The sequence below is a fragment of the Trachinotus anak genome, unplaced genomic scaffold (assembly GCF_046630095.1).
Source record: "Trachinotus anak isolate AG129_WGS33_773 ecotype Australia unplaced genomic scaffold, CSIRO_AGI_Tana_v1 ptg000012l, whole genome shotgun sequence".
Taxonomy (NCBI): Eukaryota; Metazoa; Chordata; class Actinopteri; order Carangiformes; family Carangidae; genus Trachinotus; species Trachinotus anak.
Genome location: NW_027273863.1, coordinates 15,159,285 through 15,183,455, shown reverse-complemented (window position 1 = coordinate 15,183,455; position 24,171 = coordinate 15,159,285). Strand labels below are relative to the sequence as shown.

At 42.5% G+C, this 24,171-nt stretch overlaps 1 protein-coding gene across 3 annotated transcripts in view; it reads right to left on the bottom strand.

The window, feature by feature from the left end:
* The window catches only part of LOC139628534 (tensin-3-like), a 32,019-nt gene that overhangs the window by 4,870 nt on the left and 2,978 nt on the right, over positions 1-24,171 (bottom strand). The window contains exons 1-20 of one of the 3 annotated variants that reach the window (XM_071490271.1): positions 19,835-22,423; positions 19,061-19,229; positions 18,753-18,803; positions 18,389-18,511; positions 18,009-18,073; positions 16,795-16,878; positions 15,802-15,914; positions 15,247-15,307; positions 14,961-15,036; positions 14,730-14,859; positions 14,414-14,479; positions 13,283-13,384; positions 7,521-8,708; positions 4,040-4,197; positions 3,810-3,942; positions 3,589-3,672; positions 1,619-1,751; positions 925-1,487; positions 756-842; positions 522-653 (exon numbers count right to left, since the gene is read on the bottom strand). In XM_071490271.1, coding sequence (XP_071346372.1) covers positions 522-653; positions 756-842; positions 925-1,487; positions 1,619-1,751; positions 3,589-3,672; positions 3,810-3,942; positions 4,040-4,197; positions 7,521-8,708; positions 13,283-13,384; positions 14,414-14,479; positions 14,730-14,859; positions 14,961-15,036; positions 15,247-15,307; positions 15,802-15,914; positions 16,795-16,878; positions 18,009-18,073; positions 18,389-18,511; positions 18,753-18,803; positions 19,061-19,210 — 3,499 coding nt within the window. In that variant the 5' untranslated portion in view covers positions 19,211-19,229; positions 19,835-22,423. Of the gene's footprint in view, positions 1-521; positions 654-755; positions 843-924; positions 1,488-1,618; positions 1,752-3,588; positions 3,673-3,809; positions 3,943-4,039; positions 4,198-7,520; positions 8,709-13,282; positions 13,385-14,413; positions 14,480-14,729; positions 14,860-14,960; positions 15,037-15,246; positions 15,308-15,801; positions 15,915-16,794; positions 16,879-18,008; positions 18,074-18,388; positions 18,512-18,752; positions 18,804-19,060; positions 19,230-19,834; positions 22,424-24,171 lie in introns of those variants that run through there. The other 2 variants (XM_071490270.1, XM_071490272.1) reach the window with 2 other exon arrangements.

Genomic DNA, 24,171 nt, shown 5'->3' with positions numbered 1-24,171 from the left:
TTTCCTGAAACAAACACACTAGGAAGTAAACATCCAAGCAGTTTGTTTTCAACCCAGTTCCTGGATGTGACATCTAGTTATGTGGGGCAGTGAGCTTCCCAGGAGAAGGCCCTGGGATCAGAGCAGGCTTATGGACTCGCCACATCCTTTGTGAAGGAGTGAAACATTAGCTGTACATCTAAGACTATCAGGCAATAGGGGTCTGTTTGGCTTCATCGCGATGATGCCCAGGAGAGAAACACAGTGAGGAGCTCTCACACACACAAACAGAGGAAGGGACTCTCATGTTCCACCATGAAGCTGAGTACAGTGAGCTGTAACTGTAGATGGCTTTGTGTGTGACTGTGTGATGTATGATTCCCACGAACACTAGTGGACCAGTCCCTGATATCTCAGTTATGATATTGCTTGCAACATCTTGGGAAACACATATTTAGTCCTTATTTCCTTCTTTTCTTAAAAAGGGAAGAATAATACTTGATCTAACAATACAATGCATGACTTATTCATGTGTGTCATACCTTTCTTAGTCTGTTGGAGAACGGAAGGTGGGGGTGTAGCAACCTTCATTGCCAGTCCATAGGCCCCCCTGAAGGAGTGGCTGTCCCTCACGATGAAGCAGCCAGGCTCCTTGTCCTTCAAGACTGAAATGGCTGAGGGAAGAGACACATAATTATGAGGCTGCTCTATGGTTCTGTGGAAAAGTTTCACATGCTTTTATTACTTTGGATAAAAAGATGACACTGGAATCCTACCTTGATCCCTTGAGATATCTGGTTTATACCAGAATTTTGATGTGTCCTGCACAAATTTTACAGTAACCTGCTTGCTTGCCAGTACATCTGAAAAACCACACAATCATCAGTCAAAACAGCTCTAGCAGCATTCATTTGTGATTTTTTTTTTTAGCAGACCTTAGCTTACCTGGCAGAGGTGAGGCTGTGCCTGGCGTCTGAGCTGACAAGTCAGGCAAGACGTTGGGGAAGGGGATACTAACGGAGCTCCCGCTGTGGGGACTCGAGAAGCCACTGAGGGCCGGAGAGGCTGTTCCCAGCGAATGCTCCCCGTCCGACACCCTCTTCTTCTCAGGCAGAAGCGGGGGCTGTATCTGGGGCTGACCCTGTGACTGATTCTGCCCATCTATGGAGGTCAAAAGATCCCTGTCCATGCCTCCATTTCCCAGCAGAGAGGAGCTGGAGTTTGGGAAGTCCATGCCATAGCCGATACTCGAGTCATCCTGCTCCTCAAAGCTTTGAGCTGGACTGTGGCTATGAGCGTAGCGGGCCATGCGGCTTCGCTGGCTGCTTCGAGGAGAGCTATGGGCGTTGGGGGCTGGGTGGATATGAGGGTGGTGCAGGGGAGGAGAGTGGTGGCCATAGTCCAGTGACATGGAGTGCGGCGGTGGTTGTCTGGTAGAGGTGCAGCTGCTCAGAGAGGAGTGGCGGCTCAGGACGGGATGCTCTGGCCAGGACTGGTTCATGGATGAGCTTAAGTTAATTAAAAAAAAAAAAGTCACTGACTTTTTACATACAGTAAAGTGATCCCACTTTTCCAACTACTAACTTGTGTCCTCTTGTAGTAAAATGGTTAATGTTTTTTTAAGAGGTGAGATTTCTACCTGTCTGTCCGCTTAAGGGTCACAACATTGGAGGCAGAGTGTGTAGCACTTAGCGTCCTGTGGCAGTTGACAGAGGAGTCTGACAAACCGTCAACTCCAACATGGCTGATCATGTCTGAATATTCCCGCGGTTCTGTGTGAGAGCGAGAGAAAACAGAGTGTTAAGAGTTCTTCAAGCATATTTCTGAACACATTCACAGTGGGGGTGGAGCTGTTTGTGCGTTTTAAATGCTGTAAACATGAAAATAAATACACACAAACAGAGAGAAAAGCTGCCATAAACAAACTTACGAACTTAAAATAAGCAAAGATAAACTTGCTGAAACAAATAGGAATGCATGATATGAGAAAGAAAATCCCTCAGGAAAGAGCGCTGGGTTTTTTCCAGCAACAAACAATCAATGTTGGAGTTGAAATGAAATGAAAACTGTCCACATGGCCTTGAACCCAGCCATCAATCTCTGTAAAACCAATTACCAATTACCGCTGCCACAAACCACACAGTCAAATCAAACCCATTTGCAGCTAGAAATTAAAAGCCCTCTGACATAATTATCTGAAAGCTTCATTTTAATCAGTCATAGTCTGGAGCCGCTGACATCCCCAGATCTAAAAGCTCATGTTCCAATGCAGGCTTTACAGCCAGGCCTTCTCTGGGTAACATTTATAGGAGCGAGAAGTGCAAAGCGAGTGAAAGAGTTGCTTCTTGTCCCTGTTTCCCCCTCTGTGTACACAGAGACAAATGTTTTTTTGTGTCATGGTTCCTGACCCACAGTAACCATGGAGATGTGGCAGGGCTGAATGCGGTGATTCTTGCCTGGATGTCTGAGGTGGTAAGAGGCACAGCAGAGGCACAGATCTGCTCCCGGGCCCTACAACCTTTAGACATACTGTAGATCTCTATGGGAACAAGTCAATATGAGGTCAGCAAAGAGTGAAAATGAAAGTGAAGGTTGAGTTCACGGAGAGATCATCTATCTATATGTGGGAAGTTCCCGACATGTACAATCTTGTGCGTCCGTGACAACACTGATCCAAAAACACGCCACGGCTAACTTCATTTAAACCATCTGGGATGCAACATGACCCATTGTTTTAAACCCTTCAATCATTACGATTGAGTAAACAATGAAAGCAACATGAAGGGATATTGGAATTTACAAAGTCCACAATGCTGCTGCTACAAAGTGCACAGCTTTTCCACATCTCTGAGAATAATCGTACAGCCAGGGTGTGTTCCACCTCAGTAAACACCAACGAAGAAAAAAACATCCACACACAAAGAAACACAGGGGGATCGGTTTTAATCTCAAGAACAACAGTTATGCCTAAAAAAGTTTTCCCTTCAGGCTGTGACCACGCAGACATTCTCCAAAAACCAAGCTAGAAGGGCAGAGACCGGTTAGGAATCTCCCTGCTTTTTCATTCATGAGACGTCTTTGTTTTCAGCCTCTGTTTCAAAACCGCCAAAATTCCTCGAACAACAATCTCACCATTATTAGGTAAAGCAAGGGGGACCTCAGATAGTTGTGTTCTAATGAGACAGTGGATCAAAACAGGCAGTCACAGGGCAGACATGAAAGAAGACTCCTGCAATGACCTCTCACTCACTGCTTGTCTTTTTGCCACCCACTACCTTTAATTTATTTAAGGGAAAAACACAGGTAAGTTGATAGAAGAACAGTGGAAATGGTTTTTCTTTTGTTCTGAACAGCACTTTGGTCAATTGTTTAGCTTCCTATAATAAGGTGCCTCAAATCCACAGGCTCGGCCCTGTATTTTAAATATATACCATCAAATTACATGGAGAATTGTTTTTCTATACCCATGTCCTGTGTCTATTCTTAAAAGCAGCAGTTAAGTTCACAAAGAAAGACCACTTTCTTCCCTCAGACTGAAGAATTTTCATTACAGCTTCATGTGATGCCGTTTTCTCTAAAGAATGAGTTCATTTTGAATTCTGAACCTACCACGGTTTGTCCTGTAGCCTCCATATGACTGCATGCTTGGAGATGGTGTTTGCCTGAGTTGAGTCAATTCTGACATATCTTTCACTGAAAACACAAAGGAAAGAAGGACAGAGACATTAAATTAAACCAAACAAACAAAGCTGGTCACAAAAACATGCAAAATTAGTCATGCCCACAAAAGGAACCTATTCACAAAGACACGGGAGACATATAGTACTTACCATATGGTGTAGGTGGAGAAATGGGGAAGGCAGGAGTAGGTGGGGTCATGTCACTCCCGGCCTCAACCCCACTGTCCATGACTGGGCCCTGGGCCCTGTAGTCAGCACTGTCATTCCTGTACAACATGGGATGCTGGAACACACACATACACACATACAGTAAGAATACATTCATAGGAAAATCAACATACATACAAGCATTACACACTCTGCACAAGTGTTGTATTTACCTGGGACTGTGGAAGACAGGGGGAGTACGTCCGCTGGCCCCTGTACTCCTCTGTCCCACCCCACCCTGAACTACAGAAGCCTGGGTGATCTGTGACATCACTTCCTTGACGACTCAAACTCCGTGTGACACCCACCTGCCCCTCACTGGACAGGACAGCTGGATACACACAGGTAGACAGCAGCAAGTGGGTCATTACATGTTAACTGATTTACAGGCATCACTGATTTCAAGGACGTAAAGTAGATCAAGATACTGAAAGGAAAAATATTGTTTAAACATTTTTACATCACTGCATCAACTAGACAGGATCATATCAACAATATGGTTCAGCTGAATTGTGATTCTGATTTATCGCGCATGACTAAATTGCACTGTGTGCTCTGGTGATCAGTTCAGTTTTGATGTAGACAGCTTTGTAACCTAGGTTGGCTACTTTCATGACTTCTCTCTGTAAAAATTTTGGGACTGATGACATTTTTATTTGGTCAGTCCATAAACTGAAACGACCACACTGCTAACCCCAGGGTGCTGCTACAGTCGTGTTTTCAGAGGACAGGACAGCTGAGGAATTCCAGGGTTCTGGCTGGTGATGTGGAGCATGTGTGTGTGTGTGTGTGTGTGTGTGTCGGGGGGTGGTGGTGGTGGGGGTCAATGTTGTGACAACTCTGAAGAGTGCTGCCACTCAGCACCAGGGTGTTAATTTGAGCCCTCCCAGAGAGCTTGGCCTCTCATCCCTGAAGAATGCAAATGGAGCAGGAGTGCTACTGCTGGGGATCATTACTCATTAGGTCTGGGCCGAATATGGATGACACAGATAGTGTCATCCATATTTGGCTGTGTTTCTCCATGCATGTTTTTCAGGGATGCAAATTCTCCCTTTTGGCATTACATCTGTCTGCAGGAGTTTGTGCTTATGTGTATCACTGATCCGGAGAATGTGTGCATTTTGTCAGTAAGTTGGTAAAGAGGTGTGTGAGACAGTCATGGGCACAGGCAGGCAAGGCTCTGAGTGGTTCAGTTACTGTCATGCAGCAGAGACACCCACTCTCTCCAATGAATCACTTTCAGTGCCGTCATTTCTGTAACCTAATATGACCTCAGGAGGAGGGTTGGGCAATATCACATAGACAGTATTGTGAGGCAACAGATATTTATCAAACACAATTTCCTCAAAGGTAGCTGTCCCCAAACTATCTCTGCATTAGGCCGGTGTTAATGATGCAAATCCGTGAGCGCAGGATTTGATTAACATGAGTGAATACTGTCTTTTAAATATATCACGATACACATTTATATGAAAATGTTACATTTACCTAAATATATAATTTATATACATTGTGATAAATTATTTTATATCACACATATATGAGTGTGAGCAATACTCAAGAGGAATCTTAGACTGGGACATGCATTTCTTTAATATAATAAGAAAAAAGAACAATAATTCATAAATAAAATAAATCTGACATCAACTGCAGATTACTTTATCAAATGTGTGTTGTTTTCTTGGATCTTGTGCTTGGAAAAAAAAAACGAAATATGATATAAATATAACAAAAATGCTTCTGCTTCCTGCAAGTCGAGAAGGTGTAAAGAGGTTTTATATTGGACCAAATTTCTCCTTCAAACTTTTCTTTGACCTCTGGTCCTGGTCATCTCCCACCTTACTGAGCTTTTGTCACCTCTCATCAGTCGCTGTACATCAGCACCAGTTCCTTTAATACAACACAAATACTGTAACCTCCAACCTCCATCTCCCTCCTCTTCCTCTCCTCCTTAATGCAGTTAAGGGTGTTAAAATTAATTGGCAGATAGTCATGAATTATCCACAAAAAAAACCCAAACAATTTTATCTGCCTTTCCTAATCATAAATAACTTTTGCTCCCACCTAATGTAATAACACAGTTCTGCGGAACGACTCCTATCACCAGTGCATAAAAAGCCTACCTTGAAAGCAAACAATCCATCACTTCCTATACACTATTTGTGAATTACCAAAGTTGTAGCCTTCGGCGTTTGTTTCTTGGAATGATACTTCTGTGGAGCTGATATGCACAGACAGGTATGCCTTTGGAATCGAATGGAAAAAACTTTGCCTCCGGGCTCACTTGTTCCTCTTTTGGAAATTCCTCAGGCCTCCCCACTCTGTGCCCCCACTCTGTGCCCCCCACCCCCACCCCGCCACCACCACCCCCCACAACCACATGTAGATGTACTGGAGTGCGATTCACTGACTGCTAACATCCAGACAGCTTTTCTGCATTTTCTCTGCCTCACTGGCTTTCAGCTAAAACATACAATGAAGAGCTATTGCACCAAGAGTAGTATGACTATTCTGGAGCCAACAGTGCTGAACTTCATAACCTTTAAGGGTAAACCAAATCTGACATTAAGAAGTTCTTGTCCTTGTAACACTGGAAAGAGATAGTCATCAACGTCACATGAAAAAAAAAAACAAAAACAAAATGTTGCTACATTTTTCTTATGATGTTTATCACCACTTTGGGGCTCAGGGAGAAACAAACTGAAGACACATCGTGGAATTTTGTAATTTCGCAATTTCTTCAAAGTGTGCACAAGCTGGTGGTAACAGTTACTGTAGGAAAGTCTTTAGCTGTTCAAGATTATACAATGCATCCTTGAATATGGTCCCGGGATCAGTTTCAACATGAAGTGGAAATAACTTTGGTGGATATCTACTATAGATACAAGAGGCATCATGAGGCATAACCCCTGTAAGCACAGCAAGCCTAACAACAACAATCAAAGGAGACGTTTTAGTATCATAGGCAACATATTACTGATAGAAAGAAGGCTGGACAGTTAATAACGCAACAACAGGACAGAGTCATAAGGAGAGATCTACTACAGGTGAAAGATTAAATGAAAGAGGTTGTGTCTGTGTTATATGTAACAATGCTTAAAACCTCGACACAAAACAAGAGGGGAACACAATTCATTCTAAGGACTTTGATTTTGTAGCTATCTCTATTCCTCTGTATGTAATCTCTATAATCCAACACTGAGAGACGGCGATGTTCAGAAAGTTCGATGACAGCTGCTCTCCCTCTGTTCATGTACCATACTGATCCTGTAGTCAGATAGCTCCACAGACAAGTCTGGACAGTGCTCCTTCCTCAGAAACATACTGAAAACATCTGAAAAGTTGGCAACAACCCTGCTATTTCTGCCACTAAAACACGCCAGGTGGGAGAGGGAGAGAAGGTGTGCTTTGTTGAGTGAACTCTGTAAAGCAGGAGAGGCACTACTACTTGTTTTATATATTCTCAGCACATTCAGTGAAGTTGTTACACACCTTATATCTTTACCAAACTTATTAGACATTTCTAGCAAAGCAACTTCTTTGGTTTCATAATGATCTGTCTCACTTGTCTTTTCACGATCACACTTCTGGACCGCACCACATCATCACCACCACCACCACCACCACCACACCCAGACTGTCTGACCGTCTTACCTGTCTGCTGTGTGTTTGTCAGGGTTGCTGCGTTATTATCGTTGAATCTGAGATTGATGCCGTTTGAGCATTTGCCCGCTGAGCTGTTGACGTGTGTGCTGCCATTCCTCTTATTGGAGCTCGATACCGGCACAAATGTGGGATCCAGGTCCATGATCAGCTGGTTGAGCTGATCGATGGAGTTGTCAATGTCCATCGTTAAAGATTTGAACTCCTCGTCCTGTTTGTTGTTGTTGTTATTGTTTATTGTTGTCTGTTCCTTGTGGGGTGCTGTATTTCTCAGAGCATCCACTGTTGTGTCCCTCGTGGGGCCCTGTGGCTCAGCGGGCAGGCCTGCTTTGGGTGGACTGCTCCCCTGCTTGTTCCCTGGGTATCTTTCAGCATCAGTTCCTTCCTCTGGCATGTAGATAAACTGCTGTGCAGCAACCATCTGCTGCTGGCGAACCCAGGACTGTGTGGAATAGCTTCCCTGCCTGTAAACATGCTGCTTGGGCACGGGAGCACTACTGGGATGAGAGGAGGCCACAGAGTTGCTCCGAGAGCTCAGACAGCCCCTTCTAGCCTCAGCATAGGCTCTCTCATATTCCTCCATGGGAGGGGGTGCAGGATGGTGAAGGTGGTGCTGGCTTTGGCTCTGCTGCTCCTCTCCTCCAGGACTCCCAAAGCCATCTGAAAGCAGGGAGTTCTGACTGCTCTTGTGGCAGGAGGACGACAAGGTCCCCAAGCTGTCCACGCTGTGTAGATCATGACCTGTAATGACCTCATCATCCAGAATGTCTGTTTCCCTCTCTCTGGGACGGGGGTCTCCATTGATGTGCACTTGGGCTGGGACTATCTGCTGGATGCCCACCCTTGGGCCTTGATCATCCATCTCCTCCAGTGAGGGATCCTCAAGACCAAAGCCGCTTAGGAGGCGCTTCAGCTGGACCTTTTCCTGCTGGCTAGGTCCCTGGTTAGCCCTGATGGTGGCAGTGGTGGCGGTGGTGGCAGTGATAGGTGTGGGCCTGTCTGCCCACAGGGAAGTGCTGGACAGGCCCGAGTCGCTGCTGACAGAGAGGGCGTGGTCGCTGTGGTCAGGGCTAGAAGTGGCGGAGGTTGTGCGGGCCCCTCGGCTCAGCGTTGCCTCTCCTCCGCTGGGGCTCCTCTTGCTAGCTGCTTTGTCCTGGGTTAGGCCTTGAGAGCGTGGTGCTGCAAAATAGAAGAGATGCAGCGCTTCATACAGTCAGCTGGTATGGGCACACGTACACACAGAGACACACAAACAGCGGAGACTCACACAGACAAACACAAACAGCACAAAACCACACACAATGCAAGACTCTATGAACAAGCACAGTCATGCCATCCCACAAACTCCATCATTCACAAACTGCTATTGACAAAGCTCAACACTTACAATCACACCTCACCTGACAAAGACAACATTCCACACAATACAGAGCATCAGCCTACAAATAACTAGGACATTAATACATGGGCAGAGGAAAACGTGAATCATGTTGATGAAATGAGATCAAATCACCTCATTAGATGTGTCAGAAAAAAATCAATTCCTATTCAAATTCCTCTTTCTGATATCCTAATCCAAGCTCATTTCAAGCAAAGATGTGTCATTCATTTTAGCAATAACAACTTCTCTCTCTCCCAACAGGCCATCAGGTGAACTTTCAAGGTTCTAGTGTATGCATCCTGGACTCAGGTTATATAAGAGATGTTAAGCCTTCTGTGTGCCACGGCAAGACTCAGACAGCCATGGATCTTCAGAGTCTGACCCCTGCATTCCTCACCCCCTTGTGATTGAGCCAACCTACTCCCTCTTGCTTGCCCCCTGACCCCCAACATATGTCCAAACAACCTCCTTAATCCTCAGAGGTAAAATAGAAATCACAGAGGCCAGTCATTCTGCAAGGTAGAGTCAAATCCATCATGATGTAGGCAACAATAAAAAAACTAAAAAAAACTAAATTAAAACCGAGTTCAGCCTTTCTTGACTTACACAAACTGAGAAGAATTCCTAGTGCATGTGAGCAGTGTGGTCAAGTAAGAGAGACTGCTGTTTCACTGTCACTCCACCACAAAAGAGCTGGAACATGACTCCTAAGCTTCTCCCTCAATCTACCACCTTAAGTACTTGCCTTTCAGTCAAACTATGACTGGAGGATCTGAATACCAGACAGGCATGATAAAAGCTCCCCCTCCTCTTTTTCTTCAAGAAGGCTCCTGTATGTGTGCTCCCCTCCCCTAACCCCCTGCATACAGCCTTGAGCAGCCCCGGCTCAGGCCTCCATGCAGGTCAGTTCCGCCGGGAGTTTTCCAACAAATCCCTCTCTTAACATCCCCCCTAGGAGCGTGCGAGCAGGCTTTAAGACAGATGTTTCCCTTTTCCCTAAACACTGGACATCTTTCGCTTTCTCTGTCACCCCTGTCATCCTGCCTCCCTTTTCTTTTCCCTCCCCCCTCATGGCCACCCATCTGTGTCAAGAAAAAAAAAAAAAATCTCTTACCTTCGCTGCCACTGCCAGGTAAGAGCACAAGACAATCCCCATCTCTGGTAAAGCAAAACTTGAAGTGGAGAAAAGGCCACGCAGACACACGAGAGCAAACATGGCTTTTCACCAGGAAATAATGGTCAGGGTCAAATCATGAGTTCGTATAAGTTGGCCCTGCTTTCTGTCTCTGCTGAGAAGGTGAGAGTGTTTGCACTCCACACAAGGGGGACCTTGAGATCTCCAAATAAGGACAGAGGAATGTAAACAAGCGGGGCGGAGTTTAAGGGTGGGGGCGGGCCGGAGGAAAGCAGTAACCCGACCTCTTGCCCTGCATTAGGGGAGTACCCCACTGGCGGGGGGGATGAGGGAAAGAAAGAAAAGGAGAGGGCGGCCCAGAGAGGATCAGAGAATGAAAACAACATTCCTGCAGCTCCAGACTTTTTCACTCTGTAAAAAGACACTTTTTAATTAAAGCAATCCTTGCCTTCTACTTGAAGCTCTGGGCAATTCTCATGAAAAACAGCAGCCAAGTTGTTTTTTCCTCACTCTTGTGTGTCATGAAATTACACGCCTGCCGTCCTCATGTACAATATCGCCATGAAACAGATGTGCCTTGAACTCAATTATGGGGTTCAACAATTGTTATAAAAACTTTTTTACCTATCAGGATCACACTGACATTAACAAACCCATGTATGGTTAACCAATATGTCCTTAGCCAGTGAGCTTGAGAAAACCAGTCAAACCCTTTATATCTAGTGTTCATGATGTTGGTTGGTGTGGTACAGCGAGTCCCCGAATAATCCACCAATTACAGTGGAGAGAGCGGCGAGGCCGGAGCTGCTCCTCTAACTGCTCTCATATCGCAGGAGTAGGTCTGGTTGTGTATGGCTATGCAATTACCCAACCCTTTGCATTCCTTCTCAGTTATTCTGCACCATCTGAATGCCAAAACCGTGAGACGAAAGCATAATGACCATCATCATCATCATCATCATCATCATCATCAGGTTCTTCCGCCCAAGCTCCTACATGTGCCTCTGATGTGTAGATGACAGCACTATAGTACTACAGACTAGCACTACAGACAGTACTATTTGTACAGGACATACTGTACAAACAGAAAGTGTAGAGAGGAATAAACTACTCACCTGTAATATTATCAAGTGGTGCAAATAGTTTTATTTGTTCAGGTTTTCATCTTTGTTAATCACTGAGAATTTTGCCTCTGCTGCAATACAACACAGGTGAATCCAGTGCTCAAACATATGGGAAAACTACATTTAAAAGAACCAACAGAAACAATTTTTGCCAAAACAATATCCTGGTACCTATGAACAATCCACAGACTTTGCTGTAATCGGTTTTTGGCACCTTTTTAAATTGATTTTTTCAAACAAAATGAGTGGGTTTGTCCCAGAGAGACACTGATAAATTGAAAATGTGTGATCACTTAATATCAGATTAATGTTCCTCCAATAGAAGTCTCATGGAACTACATCCTACCACAGAAATAATTTCCATTCAGATTACAGATTGAAAGCAAGGTCTGTGGATCATTCAGACTGACAGGGAAACCGCCTCTGGAAAGAAATGTTGCTGCTGAATATGTAAATTGTAATTTTTGAATGCTTTGAGCCCAGCAAGCAATATCTCATTCACCTTCATTGTATTGGAGTGGCAGCAGAAATCTCAAACATTGCAAAAGTTCTGTTAATAAAGCCACAACTACCTGCATATTTATATAAATTGAATATATTGTAATAAGGTGAACCAACCATTTAAAGAGGTTGGAGTAGCCCCGCACAGATTTCTTGTTGGCACTTATGCATGAGCCATAACCATACATGAATTTTAACTACTCATCTCCACAAGCAACTGTTCCCAAGCCACTCAAAGTCAATGACCCACTTTGACAGTAAACTCAAGTAAACAACCTTTCTGGGAAAACAATCTTTTAAAATCCAGCTCTTAATTCACACATGGAGACAAACACACACCCACTGGTGATTGGTGATTGAAAAGCCATTGAAGTAAATGAAGTTTTCTTTTCACAACCTTAGCACTACAGTGGCAAGGGTTTTTTGGACTTCCTCCTCCTGAGCAGCCTCTGAGTGACAGCCTCTCAGAGGTAAACTGGGCCTGCCACAGGACTGGTGGTAAGTAGATGTAGAATTCCAACAAAGCTCCCAGTCTTCCCTCTCAGATGTAGTGTTTACATGAGAAAACAAGGCTGTAAATATCCCACATGAATGCTTTGGAATAATGGCAAGGGAAAATATTGCTTCTTTGTTGGTGTCTTTGCTTTGCTTTAATGAATTCTTAAATTTGAGCGGTTGCTCTTTAATTGCATTCCCAGAGGTGTTGCATAAAATTCTATATGAATGTGTTGGGATATTTTAAATGAAAATATAAAAAGGCAGCTCATTTTCATCAAGCGGCTTATAAAAACACTCAATGAATACTGGGAAAGGGTGGATCTGTGTTTTAATGCCACCACCACGTTGCTCTATTCTGGGAGATTGTTGTGAATTCTGTGGTTGAGTGGAGCAACAACCGCAGCTAGGACGGGACGCCCTGACAGGGTGGCTCTGAGTGTGAGCGTGTGTGTGTGTGAGTGTGTGTGCGCGGGTGCTGGTGAGACTATGTGTGGGATGGTTAAAGCATGCCTATTCATTTGATGAAACAACAAAATAGAAATCTCTTGAGAACTAGCTGCTCTTCCTCTGAAAACAGCACTCACTCCATACAACAACACTCCTCCTCCCTATCCTTCACGCAGAAACAACACTGCTTGTCATACCAAACACAGATGTAATCTTTTGCCTCCTTTTCTTTTCCTCGCCATGACAAAAAATACAGGCAGGCTCTGTGGAAACAAGAATTTACATCCCAGTAATAACTCCTGCTCCCACTGACTGCAATATAGACCAAGCCAGTGGTGACCGTGTGTGCATGTTAATGCAATCACACTGCAGTTCCTCAATACCATGGGGCACAGGACCTGTCACGCTCTGTTAATTCCCTGAGAGAAGAAGAGAGTTTGTGCATATGTTTGTGTAAGTGAGAAACAGAGAGAGCACACGGAATAGCAGAAAAGTAACAATAGTAATTTAATCCCATAATAACACCCTGTGCATTCTTTTTCCATTCATAAAACCAGCCACTGATATTTTTGCTCAGATGGCATCTGATTCATTAGGACGACCCTGGCACTGTTATAACAAAACATTGTGAGTCATGTGGTGCGTAATTGCAGCATAGCGACAGTACCTTCACCATCACAGATGTTCTGATAGGAGTCCCAGCGGGTTAGAGGATCTGCTGTGTTGTAGTCCACAATAACATCTGCCCCATTTTGCCACCTGTCAGCACCTGGACCCAAAAATAACATTATTGTAGATAACGTATCTAGCTGTTTTCTTCACTACATTTTCACTACTGCATTTTACTACATTTCCAGTTTAAAAGCCTTCAAATGAATAATTAAACATTCATGTAAATATGTTAATTCACTTTCTTGCCAAGGGTTACATGAGAAGATTGACACCACGATGTCTGTATGCTAAATATGAAGCTACAGCCAGCAGGTAGTTAGCTTAGATAAGCAGAAAGACTAGAGGCAGGTGAAAACAGCTAGCTTGGCTCTATCCAAAAGTAAAAAAAAAAAAAAAAAAGAATTAATTAGTCATTTTTACATTTCATTTTTTATCAAGCATAAACTAACCAAATGTAATGTGTTAACTAGTGAGCTGTAGAGGTCGTGATGGACAGTTTTTGCCAAGCAACAGAGTCAGGCTAGCTGTTTTCTCCTGCTGCCACCTGTTTTGCTAGGCTAAGCTAACTGTGTCCTGGCTGTAGATTCATACAGACATGTCAGTGATATCCATCAATAACAAAAAATAAAACCCCAAAACGGGTTGTTTTTTTAAGGTTTTACTGTGAGCCCTTAGGCTGTAGATTGAAATCATACCTATGTCATATTTTTGAGGAACAACAATTACTGGAAATATCCCATTTTGATCAAACCACCAGCATTTATCAATCAAATCAGTCTTACCCTAGCAAATATCCTTCATTATGTTACTGTGACAAAAAATATTGTTCTATTTTGGAAAGGTGTTTCACGTACAAGTAAATACATACACACACACACACACAGACCCATACTACATAGTTTCATTCCTGTGGGGATCTGGGGCAGCACATGCTGTGCTTCTTTACCTCTCTGTCAGCACACACTTCACACTACATTTCCCCTCTGCAGCATTCCACATCCCTTCTCACCAGGGGGCAGAGGGGGAGGAACAGAGCACAGGATGGCACAAAGGGAAAAATGGAGAGAGCATCACGACTGCTTTCCCTTTAGCAACTTTTGAAAAAGATGAAGAGTTAGGAATCTACCTGGGATTCTCTCTGGTCCCTCGGAGAACACCAGTTCCACTTTGCCATAATCTGGAAATCTGGGATCTGGAATATAAACACACAGGGATGCCATTGCCATGCAGAAATGGAGAGATGAATGGTGTTGTCTGTGAGTAGGATTCTCTCAGTACACGTAACATGTTTGGGAAAACAAGATTATTGGTCTCAAAGTGCCAAGTCTAAATTAAGTCCAGACTGAGCCCTACAGATGCTGTGTGGAGCAGGGGAGTTGCTGTAAACTAGCGGCTGCACGTTGAGACCTGTTCTCAGAGTTTTTTTTTTTTTCCAGGTCTACCTTTGCTGGCAGCCTCCATGTCTTCTTTTTCAAACATCAGGTTGTAGCCCTGCACTGCTCCCGTGTGGAACTGCAGCCGGAAAATAACTTCACGCTCTGAAGTTAGGTCACTTTTGTGATAGCATTTAATCTACAAAAAAAAAAAAAAAAAAAAGAAAAGAAAAAATTGTGATTAATTCAATGAGATTTCATGTCAGAATCTCTGAAAAGGCATTCTGTTTCTTTCCCTACCATGATGTCCCCTTTTAGAAGCTGGGCAGGCTCCAGGGTGATGCATACCCGGTCTCTGTGGCCTGGACCAATGTGACTGTAACAAAAAAAAAACAAAAAAAAAACTGAGGAGTCAGTCACTGTGGGCCAGAGTTTGAAAGCAATCAGACATTTGCAGAAAGCAGTAACTCAGAATTAAAATCACCATTAAACTAAGTTAAACAGAAAATTGCTTTGAAGTATTCCAGCATTCTTTGAAGTAAACAATAACGTTCAAATTACTGTACCACATGTGTAAACTACTTACTAGATTCCAGATGAATACACTGCTTGCATTCCCTGGTAAACCTTGATGTACGGACGACAAACTGGAAAAAAAAAACAAACAAAAAAAAAAACACAGCAAATTCTCAAAAAATGTTTGTTACAAGTGCATTGGTAGCATGACCTCAAGAGTAGCTCCTCAGATTGTTTTGCTCACAGATAACGTGTGATAAGTGTTGTTGTGAGAAAGGGATTTCAGCCCCATGATGTGACGAAAACCCCCCGTTGTTTCAGCGAAATTAGCGAAAACAGCAATTTACATGCAAACATGGGTGTGAATCCCCACGAGTTTACTGGGAACCCATAAAGACGTTCTTCTCCTCAGTTATATTTACACAAGTGCCTCTATCTGTCTGAGCATGCATGTGTGTGTATTGGAAAAAGAGAAAGATATAAAATACAGATAAGTCTCCATCTTGTTTACGGCTCCAACTCTGATGTGGTTGCGTCTGGATTCTTTTATACTGTCGTGGTATAAGCGACTGTGTTTTCATTGGGAACTGCAGCTGTGTATAGTGGTAAATAATATGAGTTTAACCTCCAGTGGCGTCAAAGTTTGGTATCCCATGAAGGATGACACAGTGCAGGAACAAGGGGGAGGCATTAATCTTCATGGATCCACTTAGAAGACTGTTCAGGATCCAAACATACCTGGCATGAAAACATAGAGACTGGTGAAAATGGATGCAACAAAAACCAACATATCCCGTCTTTTAGTCACAAGAACGGGTCAAGCTCCACAAATGCTGGAGCCTATAATTTCCATAATGCAACTTGATAATGTTTTTTTCATTAGATTCTCCCTAACCTTTAAACCTCCATGACTTTCAAACTCCATGAGCCCAGTTTGAAACACAGGATTTGCATAAAAATGTTTGATTTCCTAGCCTACGCCAGGACAACCTCAACATCAGGACAACATCACTATGGCATCATCTGGGTTATTTTTTCAGATGTGAAAATAGGCTTGTTTGCTTTCTTTTCTATGCTTTTGCTCATGTCTTTATGCTGAAAGAAAAGTTACAGTCAGCAGACAACCTTTAAGAAAGTATGCTTCCTTAGGTTAAAAGAAAAACTGTAGAAAAACTTGTTAAAAGATTGCAAAAACTACATAAAAAAACTATAATATCAGGATTAGTACTGAAATGTTTAAAATTTACATCTGTCCCTATTATCACTGATGAAGGTTTTGTTCACACAAACATGACAGCTTCAAGAAACTAGAACAAAACAAACTAAAGACACCAGTTCAGTTTATCGAGTCAACAGTGTGAACGATGATGATTCATAGCGATACAGAGGGTTAGCATTACACCAGGTTTCCATGGGATTCAATGATCAACAATGAAAAGGCTATTCAGTGACAAAATAGACAAACAGCACCGGGACACCCAAAGTGTCGTATTGAATCAGCTGCATCTGGGACATGAATGTGTTTGGATGGAGACGTGGGTCAACAAAGCACCAGCAACAACACATGGTTAGACGCATGCTGCTATGCAGAAGGGCGTGCTTATGTTTTGGGTCTTACCGTTTCTGCGAAGGTGTCATCAGACCTGAGACCTTATCATCGTAGTATTTCCTCATGGCGAAGCGGTCCAACGCCTGATCAGCACTTTGAGGGAGACAGGGAGATACATTAAACACTTTAGGCAATTATGACTCCAGAGAGATTACACTCTGCTGCTCTATAATTGAATGGTGTTAACCCTGACTTCAATTAGGACAACGCGCACAAACACACACACATATGCATTCACACACACACGCACACACATGCATACACATGCATAATTGACAAGAGTGAAAGTAACCGGAGAGACAGGGGATTCCAGCAGAGAGGAAGAGAATGGCAGCCTTAAGTAAACACGGAGGGGGAGAGGAGGACAGAGAGAGGCCAGAATGTGTGCACAGCTCGGCTGTTCAGACAGACCTAAAACCAACAGGCGCTGGAGCCTTTTCAGCACAGCTCTGTTTCTCTCGCGTCGTCCCTCTCCCTCTGCTCCACCCCGCTGAATCTATTCTATTGTAAATCTGCCTCATTGTTTTCCTATCTCTTCCTCTACTCCTCTTTTTGCCCTCTGTCTTTCACATTCACCTTTACCGACCCAGTCCCCCCTCAGCGGGACACAAACACTAAGGGAAACAGAGATTGGCTAAATCGAAGGCTGATGTATGCTTATGCCACACAATGTCTGCTGTGTGCAGAGAGGATCGACATAGCAGCATAACACCAGGCCATCTCTCCAAATGTTTGCTGCACTTCTTGACTTTAGGGCTCAGTAAAGCACCAGCCTCTGAGAATTTGTTTGACGGACAATGGTTAGAAAATGGGTTAGAATGGTTTTTCTTCACGATGAATAGATTTCATGAAACTGACACTGTGGCCAGAAGCTATTACAGTAACTAACATGTTTCCAAGTTGATTCATGCAATTCAATATGGGGTGATTCATGGCTTAAATTGTGTGGTTATCCTTTTGACTTTGAAACAGGCTGCTTTACTCTGACTCACTTTGTGATTCACCTTGACCCGAAATCAAAAGAGGTAAATAAATCAGCCGCGGTTAAGCGATGACATTGCTTGTGGTCTACAAAATGATTCTTCATGCATTGTTGCAGCGTGCTGTTGTTATCATTTGCTGCCAGCGGTGGGTGGGTGCACACACATTATGATGAATCCTAACTTCAGCGCAAACATTTATGGCAACATATCATCAAAGATGTGAAACATAGTGGTGGTTACCTGGCTGACACATCAGTGAAATGCACAAAAGATGAAATGACAACACCAATTCGACCTTTGCCGCCCTAAAGAAACAAGAGAGGATAGGAGATGATTCACGGCACATTCTGCACTTGTGGTTTTACTTTGTTTTCAATGCCCCAAAAATACTATGAATGATGGGATCCTACATAAACACACTATTTTCTGCTTACTTTAGAACAGATTTCATTTCAGAGAGAAGGAGGCATCTGAATCTTATTTCAAGACAACGTATCCTTTAAAGTTATAGAGGGAAATGTAAGATTTGGGGCATTTAAAATAAAAACAAAAAAACTTGTGCTTAAATGTGGATTAAATGCTAAATTGTTCATGATACAACATGACCTGTACATGCTTACCCTGCAGTGTATAACCGCCACATGTAGAGGGTCAGCATTGAGCCAGCTCTCCATGGCCTTGCAGATGGTACAGATCTTATCCAGAGGTGGAGCATGCAGGTCCGGCCAGCCTGTATCAAGGGTCTGAAAACACATCAAACACTGTGAACGGATATCATATCTTTCTGCACAGCCACATCTATGGCACTATGCATTACCCATCAATATTATGGCGCCTGGTTATACACAATTGATCACAGAGGATGAGTAAGATCTACTTTGCCCCTTAAACATATTGTGCTTTGTTCTGTCCCACACTTATGCATATCGACATACTTCCTAATGTGGTTTTATTAACTGTGATGCAGATGATACTTAAACTTACCTTAGGATTCATTTTAGAGAGATCATGTCTTCTCTCCGAGAGGTTGATAATCTAAACAAAACATACAACAGAACCAATGCCTTAAAATGTCATAAGGAAGATTACTGCATGTGACACTTCTGCTTTAACGACTTACTGTTATGTTATCATGATCAAAGGATGAGCTCAAAGAGCTCTGAGATCAATACTTTTATGTCAACATTCCAGGGAAGCCCATCAGCCCACACATCAATACCGTTTGCACTTTGACACTTGGCTACAGCACATTTCAAGGTGAGACAGCGTGCAGCACATGAGCAAGCACTGACCAGGTAATTATCTGCATGCTTGGACTTGAGCATTCGCGTGACATCCTTCAAGTTGTGTGAGTAGATCTCCTCTGAGCACCCCCGGGGGAAGGACACGGCAATGATACGTTCTGTGATATATGTGAGGTCGAGCTCATATCCCTCCTCCATCCCTGAATCTTGGGACTTCCTGTTAAAAAAATATGGAAGCAGACATGTAGGTGGATAATGTTCTTCAACTACCTCACACCATAAAGTCACCTACATTAGGCAGGTGACTTTACTCAAGTCAATATTTGATGGTCAAAGTCCTCAGCTTTTGTCATTGTGCCCAGGTTTCCTGTAGATATCTTTAGAGAATGACCTCAATTCCAGATTGAGATTGTGACAGAGGGTGTCTTGTTTGCACAGCAACGGTCAACATCATGTGTCACAGATACTGTACCAGTTGAAAGGAAACAATATATAAGGGGCTTTTTAACATGAGAGATGATTGTTGCTTATCTGTACTGCAAAGAGAGATACAGTAGAGTGGTATCCAAAGATTGGACGCCAGCAATCTTATTACCACAGTCAGACAGTCAGTCGGAGCTATAATGACAAAGTAAAAAAAAAAAAAAAAAAAAACGGTCAAGAATTCCAGTTGAAACCAGTTGCTGTAAATCCCTGAGTGATGGCGGGTTCCTGTGACCTCATGGCCATGAACTTCCTGTGGTGGTGGTCTGAAGAGAGCCTGTCATCCCCCCACCACCACACCACATACCACACCCACACCCACACCCACACACCCCTTACTCTCTTATCTAGTCATCTCTGCATGCTCTGTGCTGCTTGTCAGTAGCGTTGCTGCAAACATCAATGCTGACACTGTCACAGTCGATTAATCAGTAAGTCAACTGACAACTGTTCATGGCTTTTATCAAGTGTCTCCAGCTTCTTAACTGTAAGAATTAGCTGTTTCTCATTGTTTCTATATGATGCCAATTCGGAATCGGAATCAGAATCAGAATCAGAATCAGTTTTATTGCCAAGTGTGTTTCCGCATACAAGGAATTTGTGCTGGTGTTTGGTGCAAAACAATAACATAAATAAACTTAGTAGTGTAAAAATTAAAATAAAATTAAAATAAAATATTTACAACAAAGATGTAGGATATTTACAATGATAATAAATGGATGTATTGCAAAAAATATAGAAAATGTAAAAAAAATATAAATAAATGTGACATATTCAGGATTTTGACTGTTCAGACTGTTGGAAAAAAACAAGCAATCTGAAGTTGTCATCTTAGTGATTGTGACTGACACTTTGAATTATTTTCTGACATTTTACAACCATGAAAAGATTATTCAAATAAAAATAGACAGGTGATTTTTATTGGAAAATAAAAATGACTGTGAGTTGCGGCCCTTGCCAATAGTTTTTGCTAAATTTGCTAATATTTTTTTAATGTCAGTCACTGAATGACTTTCTCTAACTTCACTGTAGAAACGAACCTTATTGTACATGGTACAACAAAGAATTGCTTTCATTATCAAATATTCAGCTGATTATTTTCTCTTGAATTAACATTAAATGAAAAATATCCATCACAAAGCTTTTGAGCCCAAAGTGATGTCTCCAAATTGCTTTTAATATGTGTCCAAGAGTCCAAAACTTAAAGACACTGAGTTAACAATAATGGAAGGAAAGGCTCCAAATTCTCATCTTTGAGAAGTTGGAACCATTAAATGTTTTTTTTTTCTTGAAAATTCCTTATCAATATAATTGGCATTTCATTATCTGTCCATCAGCTAATTGATGAATCAACTTATTGTTTCAGCTCTTGTTCTGTCCCTGACAAAATGTTGTGTTTTATAACTATATTGGAATTTTGTCAAACCAAACCAAACCAAACTTTGCTTTTTGACAGATCCAGATTTCGTCTCCAGGTCAATGACTAGGTCAAACAAAAAAAACCCCAAATAAACAAATAATACTGATCTATACACATTCATAAATTCACACAAGCTCATATTTTCCCAAACAGAAACACATTCCTAAATTTGCCAAAGATATCAACATCCTTCTTGAATGACACCAATTGTTTGTTGTGATTAAATGATCCACAGTCAAGAATGTGTCTGTCAATTAAGTCTGCAACGACTGCAGGCTACTGCCCAACACTTTGAAGGGGGCCAGGGAGGGAGCCATAAACCAGAGACAGTGTAGCCCCGGTTTAAACCAACCTTCAGAGTGGAATGAAAGAGGCCATGTCAATGAAAAGGTCATCACTCGGGGAAACAGGGTTGGGTGTTTTGTGGGTGTGTGTGTGTTAGTTGGTGGAGGTGGTGGGAGTAGGAGGAGAAAGAGGTCCTCAGGGATTGTTGGAACTAATGGTGGGGTTAGTCTATTTCCCCTGAGACTCTGAGGAAAAACTGTTGACTAATGAGAAATTAATGAACAGGTTGGCCAGTACTTAGGCTCTGTGTATCTCCAGGGCAGGAGTATGGCAAGAAGGCTTAGTAATGTTTTGGAAGTGTCAAAGTACTGTGCTAACTAGAGATGGGAAGGGTATCTAACCAACACTTAACCTCTATGTGACCCCCCACCCCCAGAGTGTGAAAGAATGCTACTAAATTAATCTGGTACAATAATCACGAGTTTAAAGTTTTAACTGGGTTTGAGAAATATTTCAACATTTTGGGAAACTCCCTTTTTTGCTTCCTTGGAGAGAGTTAGATGAAGCGACTGATACCACTCTTATGTCTGTAAGGTAAAAATGGAGCTACTGCTAGTAGTCTCTTAGCTTAGCTTAGCATAAAGACTGGGAACAGGGGGAAACAGTCCGTCTAAGGGTAGCAATGGTAACAAAATCTGCCCACCAGAACTTCTGAAGCTCACAAATTAACAAACTGTATCTAGTGTGTTTAATCCACACAACAACAAAGTTGTAAAACGACACATTGTAGCTTTATGGGGAGTTATGGGCCAGACCAATTTACAGCCAGGCGCAGTAACTTCCTACTTTCTTTCTTATGCCAAGAAATTGTTTGGCACACAACTACCTGTAGGATCATTTTTCTTTTTCTTGCCTCTCTCATTTTTGGACGTGTTGTAGTGCTGGTAGGCTGATTTTGTTACCTCTGGACGAAGGCGGACTAGCTATTGCCCTCAATTTCCAGTCTTTATGCTACGCTAAGCTAACCAGCTGCCAGTGCTGGCTTCATATTTAACAGACAGACATTACAGTGTTATCAGCCGTCTTTGCTACCTCCAAGCAAGAAGGCATATTACCCGCAGTGTTGAGGTATTCATATTCAATTAACTAAATAACCTACTTCAAGGTAAGTACATAAAGTAAAATACAGGTTCAAGTCATTTCAGTTCAAAGCTATGAAGCTCAACAAAAGTTGGCAATATATTACACAACAGAATAAATCCAAAAACTTAAATAAATATGAACTTCGGGCTTATTAATTTCACATGAATCATTCATGTGAAGAGTTGCAGTAACAAACATCCTTTTCCTCCAAAGACCTCTCGCTTCTCCCACTCATCATCCAAGCCAACACGAGTGACTTGCCCCAGCACGCACTAAAGATAATTGGTCTTTAATTTGCGCTGACTGCTTTTGTTCCTGGTTTGAGGCACAGCATTAGCTCACAAAGGCAGAATAAGCAGTGCCAAGGAACTCAAATCCCAAGCCCACCCATGGCACTGTGAGAGCAAGTCTGGTAGAGGAGTGGGGTAGGCAGAGAGATTCAGGAATAGGGGTTGCCAGGTCTACTATATACAAGCTGCAACAGGTTTACTAAGGTCAGGATGTTGGGGGATTAGGGTGTGTCTGGCTCCCCCAGCTCCAAACTCTGCAGGTAAGAGCTTGACTGGGCTGCGTGGGTGCTGTCAGCCACGTTCTCACATGCATGACCAGCTCCAAATGCCTCTCTCTCAATTGCCCTGAACAATCCTAAGAATAAATTCAACAAATGTTCTATTTATGAGTATAAAAAAATGCAGGGAATACAGAGCAGGCAGGAGTATTAAAGAGCTGGGACGAAGCCTGCTTCTATTTCAGGAGCCACACCCTTCACCTGGCCCACACGGTATGGAATCTTCCATTTCGTATGAGCAGGTGGACCACGAGATGAAAGAAGACGGCATCACGTAATAGGACATAAACTGCCGGGGGAACTGTCTCAAACTCCAGACATCAGTATGTAAGTCATCCCCTAAGGGTTAAATCACAGCCTAATCATGTGAACAGTGACCTCATAGTTGTTTTCATTTTTGAGTCCACTGTGGTGACAACAGTTGGCAAAAACTCTGCATGGTTGTCTGTCACAAATAAGGAGTCTCTCCCAAGCCTCAGCTGGAGCCACAGCAACCGAATCGGTTTATGTGAAAGTTTGTTTGTATGTGATTAGACTGGTTGCTACATGTCTACAGGCTCCCCAGCTGCATCTTCCATTAGAGAGCTCCTCGTGGTCATCACACAGATCGCTTTTACATATTTGTACACACCAGTGGGAGAAGAAATGCAGCATAGAGAGAGAACCTCCCAGAAATTTGGGTAGGAACTATGAGTTTTTTTTTATGATTGATTGATTCATTTTCAGTTCTTATTTTAAAAACATTTCTGTAAAATGTAAAAAAAATAAATAAAATAAAATAAAATAACAAAATAATGATTTATTCCAATTACAAGTTACCAAAAATAATGATTTATTCCAATTACAAGTTACCATCAGGGCCCTGAAGCCCCAAAGCGTCAAATTTTTACAATTCTATGAAGCAGAAACCACTACATCTTCATACTGGAGAAGCTGGACCACAGAATCACCAAATAAGACACTTCAATCTACCAAATAGATTCATCTATATTTAAATGGACAGGATGAAAAATTTGTAAAAAGATGCGAAGTGTTTTAAATCAATCACACAGAACTAAAATCTCCACAAACTTTATGTCTGCACACATATGAAAGCAATCAAGGCATCCCTTCCCCCATTCACACTCTGAAATCAAACTGAATTGCTTCTCTTGGCTCGAACGTCTGTTATATGATTGACATGTTGTGGCAACAGCCTCCATTTTGTGACAGCCTGAATATTTTTATAGGTCCATTAAAGTGATATTATGTGTCTGAAAT